The 7,905-nt window shown below is 40.9% G+C and overlaps 1 protein-coding gene across 1 annotated transcript in view; it reads left to right on the top strand.

Moving 5' to 3' along the window:
• The first annotated feature begins 246 nt into the window (after positions 1-246).
• KCNMB3 (potassium calcium-activated channel subfamily M regulatory beta subunit 3) overlaps positions 247-7,905 on the top strand; it is an 11,443-nt gene continuing 3,784 nt past the window's right edge. The window contains exon 1 of the mRNA XM_008063855.1: positions 247-491. Within this exon, the coding sequence (XP_008062046.1) occupies positions 247-491 (245 nt within the window). The remainder of the gene's footprint in view (positions 492-7,905) is intronic.

Consider the following 7,905-nt stretch of genomic DNA (forward strand, 5'->3'; position numbering starts at 1 on the left):
GTAACACAAATGAAAGTTATCATAGGTCATTTTTTTCTAGCCTTTGATCACACAAGTCTCTGAAGACTTGCACCAGGCAACTTCCTTAGTCTTGTTTGTTACAACATCTTTAAAAGTACTTGATAACACGTCACTTGAGCTTGTTCCATGGACTGGACATGGAATCTTGTGTGGCATTAATCCTGCTCATGCCTCCCAGGCAGATGGCAAGTGGGATTCCCTCTCTCCCCTCCTGTGGCTAGGTACATGCTCCCATCCCTTTGTGAGCTCGTTGCCATATCTCCTCCTCACTTCCCCCAAAGGACAGCCTTTCTGACCTCAGGGAAGAAGCGAGACGTAGACTCTGGCGACAGAGGCCCTCCAGATGTGCACAAGAAGCTGCCGTCCAGTGCCGGAGAGGACCAAGCTGAGCTGCTGGGGTTTGCGATGATGGCCTTCTCAGTTCTCATGTTCTTGCTTGGAACGACCACCCTAAAGCCTCTTATGCTCCGGTAAGAAACAAAGAGGGCCAGAGTTTCCCAAGCAGATCAGATCTAGGCACATTGGATGAGGTGGAGAGGTTGGTTTTGGGTTTTCCTCCTGGCTTTCCTGATCTAGTGTAGGACAGGAAGATACAATATCAGTTCCTCTCTCAGAGCTGTGGAGAGGGGTGAGGTGGGGGGGAAGATGGATGTAGAAGAAGAGGGGGTAGAAATGTTGAAGGTGCTCCTTTGTACCCCACCCCATGTGAGTGTAGGTATCTTTTTCCTCAGCTATGATAGTGTTAGAATGAATATCTTTTTTTAGTTTACCTAGAAACTGCTTTATAAAACTTGGTGCTCCTATGTTGGGTGTACATATGTTTAGAATGGATATTTCTTGTTGATGGATTGAACCTTTTATCATTCTGTCGTGACCTTCTGAATCTTAAAATTTTATTTAATTTTTTGAGCTGGAGTCCCACTCCATCTCCCAGGCTGGAGTGCATTGGCACACTCTTGGCCACCCCACCGTTGATCTGTTGGGCTCTGGCGATCCTTTTGCCTCAGTCTTCCATGTAACCATAACTACAGACACGTGCTACTGTGCCTGCCTAATTTTTTTGATTTATCGTAGAGATGAGATCTCACCATGTTGCTCAGGCTGGTCTCAAACACGCGGGCTCAGGCAACCCTCTGGCCTCAGCCTCCCAAAGTGCTGGGATTACAGGCTTGAACTACGGTGCCTGGTATCTTTTAAAACTCTTGATAGCTTAAAGGGTATTTTGTCTGATAGTAAGATTATGACTCCTGCTTTCTTTTGTGTTCTGTTCGCCTGAAATTTTGTTCCATCCTCTTACTTTTAGTCTGCGAGTGTCCTTTCTGGTGAGATGAGTCTCTTGGAGACAATATATTGTTGCCTCATGATATTTTATCCAATTTGCCATTCTATGTCTTTTCAGTGGTGCATTTACTCCATTCACATTCAAGTTAATGATTGAGATGTGAGAGTTTATCTCTGTCATGAGATTCTTATAGAGTTTGCTATTCTTGCTGTTGTTTGTTTTCTTATTTGTTTGTTGTCTTCCTTTTGAGTTTTGGGTTGACTCGTGTGTTTTCAATCTTTTTCCTGCCTTCTTGGGAAGAGCATTGTTTCCTTTCTTCTGTGTTTAATACTTTCTTAAGTGTTTCTTGTAGAGCTGGTCTGGAGGCAGCATAAACTCTTAGGTATTGAATGTCTGGGAAGGATTTTAATTTCCATCACTGATGAAACTTAGCTTAGCTGGGTAGGTAATTCTTGGTTGAAATTGTTTATCTTTGAGAACTTTGAAGACTGGGCTCCAAGCTGTAGATAAGTCTGTTGCTATTCTAATTGGTCTTCTCCAGTACGTAGACTGGCCTTTCTTTCCTGCTGCCTTTAGGATTTTTCCTTTTATATCTACTGTGTGTAGGCAAATTACTATATTTCTAGGAGTTTGTCTTCTCATTTGTTGTCTTGCAGGAGTTCTCTGAATCTTTTGTGTTTGAATGGTCACATCACTGATGAGATGAAGGAAGTTTTCTTAGATAATTTCATGGAATTTTTGTTCCAGGGTGATCTCTGTCTCTCTATCTGCCTCAGAAATTCCAATTAATCATATGTTCAGCCTCTTGAAATAATTGCTCATCTCTCGAAGGTTTGTTCTGTCTTTTTAAGCTTCTTTTCTATGTTTGTTTGTTTTTTTGAACAGTTTGGGTTAGTTCCATATTTTGATCCTCAAGCTCTGAGATTCTTCTGCTTGGTTAATTCTGCTTTCCATGCTTATCAGTTTGCTATTTATTTCATTCACTGTATTCTTTATTGCTGTTATCTCAGTTATCAACTCCTTCATTCTTTCCTCTTGTCTCTCCTCATTTCTATTTATTCTCTCTATTAATATCTTGATATCTGGGTTTCTGGTTTCAGATCAGTCATTTTGGGGGCTCTTCATTGTTTGAGTTCCAAAGTCTGTATTCTCAGGGGCTGATCTCCCAGGGGTCTGTGTGAGACTAATATTCTTCCTTTGGCTTTTCTTCACTTGTGTTTTCCTACCCCCTTTTTATACCTTTTCTTTAATTCTTTTGTTCAGTTATGGGGGGAGAGCTTTTATTTCTGTTTGCTCTATCTCCTATTCTTTCGTATGAAGATCCTCTGGTTTTGTTCAGTTTTGAAGCTGGACTGGGGGTGGGGCCTGTGCTTCTTGCAATTTTGAGATTTAATTAAGGGGGGAAGCTGTGATTCAGAAGCTATCTGCAGATCCCAGTATCCCCTGACAGGTGTATGGTCTCTTGGAACCCACTTTCCACTGCCTTACAATCTGTTCATGCACTGGGGTTGTCTCTTTGCTCCCTGAAAGCAAAATGAGATAAGAAAAGGGCCAAGAATGGAAAAAGAAAGGAGGAAGACAAAAGGAAGGTGGAGAGAAAGAAGAAGAACAGGGAAAACAGACAGGTGTACCAACTAACAAACAGGGAAACCAACAAAGACAAAAAAGACAAAAACATACAGACAATCATACAAACAAACAAACAAACACCCCCGTTGGTGTACTCTCCCTCAAAATTACCCATACACCAACAGAAAATCTAAAAAAAAAATTAAAATAACAGAAACAATGCAGTACAAAAATGTAAACAAAAAACAGAAAGAGAGAAGAAAAAAAAGCAAAAACTAAAACAAAAAACAAACAAGAAGAAAAAAAACCAACTCTGTGACTGTTTCTGTAACTCCAGGTTCCTTTTAGCAACTAACTCTGTCTTAGGAGTGGCTCTGGTCTCCAGACTCTCTCCTCTGCTCTCAGCGCAGGCTGATAGGGTTGCTCTCAGCATGAGGCAGATCCCCCATGGACTACTGTGAGAAGAGGATGGATCAGATGTGAACTCTCCCTACTCACTGCTGCTGCTGTCAGATCTCCTACTCAGATCTGATGTGTCTGTGCCTATTCCAGCATGGGGTAGGGGTGTCTGTCTCTCCCAGTCTGATGAGAGGATAGTCTCTGGGTCCCAAGGTGGAGGCTGGGTGGAGCTGGGCGGGGCAATGTGGGTCTCTGCCTGGACCTGGGACTGAGAAGATGCCACCCATGGCTGTCTTGTCATCCACGTTGGAGCTTATTCCAGATTTCCATGACCTGTCGTCTCTGTGGTTCCTCCTGCTTGTGCCCAGTCTGCTGCTGCAGGTGATGGCGTGGTCCAGGTGCCAGGTGGTGAGTTGTGGATGTTCTCTGCTGCTTCCTCTCAAGAGAGCCCTGAGAACAGCAGACGATACTGTGCACTGGGGACTCCAATCTCAAGGTGGTTGGGGGTTGCAGTCATCTTCAGAGGAGAGCTATGGGTGCATGAATCCGAGTCTCCCCTCAGGCGGACTTTCACTCACCCACTGACACACACCAACTCACGCAGAGTGTCTTTATGGACACTCACTTTTGTGGAGACTCACAGTCTGACCTGTTTCATTGTCATCTTCCTAGAAGCTGATTTTTTTTTTTTAATGTGATATATTTGGGAGGTGGTTTGAAGATACTTCTGCAAGCTGGCACCAAACTTGCTCATATATACAAATGTATTAAAATCATGTATATATATAAACATTTAAAAATCATATATATATATTTTTAGTGAGAATCTCATTCTGTAGTACAGTGGCACATTCATGGCTACCTCAGCCTTGACCTACTGAGCTTAGGTGATCCTTCTACCTCAGCCTTCCAAATAGCTGGAACTACAGGCAGGTACCGCCATGCCTGGCTTAGTTTTTGATTTTCTGGTCCAGGGATTCTTTTTTGGTAAGTATTTTTCTTATGATGGAGTCAATTTCCTGGGTTGTTATTGGTCTATTTAGGGTCTCAATCTATTCTTGTTTCAACCTTGGGAGGTTGTGCGATGTCAGAAAGTCTTCCATTTCATCTAGGTTTTCAAGTTGGTTTCCATACAGGTGTACATAGTAATCTCTGATAATCTTTTTTATTTCTTTGTGGTCAGTTGTGACTTGATCTTTTGTGTTTCTGATTGTGCTTATTTTGGCTTCTTCTCTCTTTTTCTTCATCAGTCAGTCTAGGGATCCATTAATCTTGTCTATACTTTCAAATATGTAGCCTTTCGTTTCATTGATTTTTTAAATGATATTTTTGTCTTCTACATTCTGCATTTGGGCTTTTACTTTGGTGAACTGGATTCTTCTGCTGAAGTTTCGGTTGTGGTGGTCTTGTTTTTCCAGCTCCCTTAGGTGATTTGTTAGGCTGTTAACTTGTGATCTTTCCATTTTCTTGATGTGTATTTGTAGAGAAAGAATTTCCCTATTAGTACTGTTTTCATGGCATCCCAGAAGTTTTGGTAAGATGTCTCTTCATTTTCATTTGTTTCCAGGAATCTTTTAATTTCTGTTTTGATTTTTGTGTTGACCCATACAAAACATACAAGGAGGAGCTGATACCCATCCTATTGAAAGTATTCCAGGCAGTTGAGAAAGACAGAAATCTCCCCAAATCATTTTATGATGCTAACATCACATTGACACCCACATTGGGTAAAGATCCAGCAAGAAAGAGAAATACAGACAAATTTCCCTGATGAACATAGATGCAAAAATTCTCAACAAGATTTTAGTAAATCAGATCCAACAACACATCTTAAAAATTTTACACCATGACCAAGTAGGCTTCATCCCTGGGATGCAGGGCTGGTTCAACATCTGCAAGATCACAAACGTAATTAAATACATCAACAGATGTAAAAACAAGAACCACAGGATTGGGTCATTAGATGCAGAAAAAACTTTTGGTAAAATCCAATATCCCTTCTTGATAAAAACCCTTGAACACCTGGGCATAGATGGAACATACCTCAAAATAGTAAGATTCAGCTACAATAACCCACAGCCAATATATTGCTAAAAAGACAGAAATCAGAAGTATTTTCCCTGAAAACTGGAACAAGACAAGGCTGCCCACTCTCACCCCTCTTGTTCAACATAGTGTTGAAAGTTCGAGCTAGAGCAGTCAGACAAGAGAAGGAAATCAAGGGTATCCAAATAGGAAAAGAAGTTAAGTTATCCTTCTTTGCTGATGACATGATCCTCTATCTCAGAAACCCAACAGAATCTGTCAAAAACCTCCTTGCACTCTGACAAAGTCTCAGGGTACAAAACACATGTGCAAAAGACAGTCGCATTCTTATACACCAACAACAAACAGGCAGAAAACCAAATAAAAAGCACAATCCCATTCACAACAGACACACATACACACACACACACACACACACACACACACACACAAAAGAAATACCTCAACATCTCCCTAACCATAGAAGTCAAGGACCTCTACAACAAAAGCTACAAAACACTGCTCAAAGAAATCCAAGAAGACACAGACAAATGGAAAAATATTCCATGCTCATGGGTTGGAAGAATCAACATTGCTAAGATGTCCATCCTACGAAGGCAATACAGATGCGATGCAATACCCTTTAAATTACCAACGTCTTTCTTCTCAAACCTGGAAATAATACAGAAATTCATATGGAAACATAAATGACCACAAATGTCCAAAACAATCCTTAGCAAAAGAAACAAAGCAGGAGGTACCACACTTCCAGACTTTAAACTTTATGATAAGCCTACAATAATCAAAACAGCCTGGTACTGGTACAAGAACAGACATATGGGCCAGTAGAACAGGATTCCAGAAAAAAAACCTCAATTTCTTAACCAACTTACTTCAACAGAGCTTATTCAGTAAATGGTGCTGGAAAACTGGCTGACCACATGCAGAATATTGAAACAGGACCCCTACTTATCATCATACACAAAAAACAACTCTAAATGGATCAAAGACCTAAATGTAAAATTTCAAACTACAAGATTCCTAGAAGAAAATGCAGGAAACACTCATCACATTAGAAAAGGCAACCGATTCTTGATCAATCCCTAAAAGTGAATGTCATAAAAGACAAGGTAGACAAATGGGACTTCATCAAACTGAAAAGCTTCTGCAAAGCAAAAGAAGCCATCAAGAGAGTGGGGAGGCAGCCCACTGAATGGGAAAAAATATTTTTCAACTGTATATCTGACCAAGGCCTAACATTCAAGATCTATAAGGAACTTAAATGTTCCAAAAGGAAAAAAAACAAACAGCCCTATTAAAAAGTGGGCAAAGGATATGAATAGACACTTCTCAAAAGAAGACATACAAGCAACCAACAGATACATGATAAAAATTCTCAGCTTCATTAATCATCAAAGAAATGCACATTAAAACTACATTGAGATACCACCTAACTCCAGTCAGGATGTCCATCATCAACAACTCAAAAAACAACAGGTGCTGGAGAGGCTGTGGGGAGAAGGGAACACTTCTACACCATTGGTAGGAGTGTAAACTAGTACAACCTCAGTGAAAAACAGCTTGGCAATTCATAAAAGATCTAAAAATCAACATTCCATACAACCCAGCAATCCCCCTCCTGGGAGTATACCCAGAGGAACTAAAATCATTCTATAAAAAACATTCTTGCACATGCATGTTTATTGCAGCACTATTCACAATAGCAAAAACATGGAACCAACCATACTGCCCAATAAAAGTGGACTGGAAAAAAAAAGTGGTACATATACATGATGGAATATTATGCAGCCACAAAGGACAGAATTATGGACTTTGCTAGCTAATTGGATGGATTTAGAGTCTATCATACTCACTGATCTATCACAGAAACAAAAAACTGAATACCACATGTTCTCACTCATAAGCAGACCCTGAACATTTACCATAACACTATAAGAAAGGGATTGCAGTAGCGGGACACTGCCAGGGGAGGGGGTGGGGAACACAACATTAATAAGGGTACCTGATCTCAAACCAGGTAAATGAAGTGGGGACCAAAGGGAGGACCAAACTTTGCCTATATGATGACCACTTGTGTACCCAATCCTGACTTGTATCCCACATCTTTAAAATAAAATAAAATAAATTAAGAAAATGAAGAATAATTTTTTAAAAATTTTCTTTTTAAATTTTCTGTAGACACGAGGTTTTGCTAAGTTGCCCAGTCTGGTCTTCAACCCCTGGGCTCAGGCAATCCTCTCGCCTCAGCCTCCCAAAGTGCTGGGATTACAAGGGTGACCCACTATTCCTGGCTTGTTGCTCATATATATTTTTTAATTTTTAATTTTAAAGATGTGGGGTACAATTCAGGGTTAGGTATACAAATGTTCATTACGCAGGTTTCCTTGTTGATGAGGTGTGCCCTTCCCTTCTCTGGCAGTTTCCCACTACTGCCAATCCTGCTGCCCCTCCCCTGGCAGTTTCCAACTACTGCCACTTCTTTTCTTTTCTTTTTCTTTTTGAGTTGGAATCTCACTCTGTCACCCAGACTGGAGTGCAGAGGCTGCTCCCGGCCACCGCAGCCTCGACCTGCTGGGCTCCGGCGATCC

This window comes from Carlito syrichta, unplaced genomic scaffold (assembly GCF_000164805.1).
Source record: "Carlito syrichta isolate Samal-C Ts95f unplaced genomic scaffold, Tarsius_syrichta-2.0.1 Scaffold307105, whole genome shotgun sequence".
Classification (NCBI taxonomy): Eukaryota; Metazoa; Chordata; class Mammalia; order Primates; family Tarsiidae; genus Carlito; species Carlito syrichta.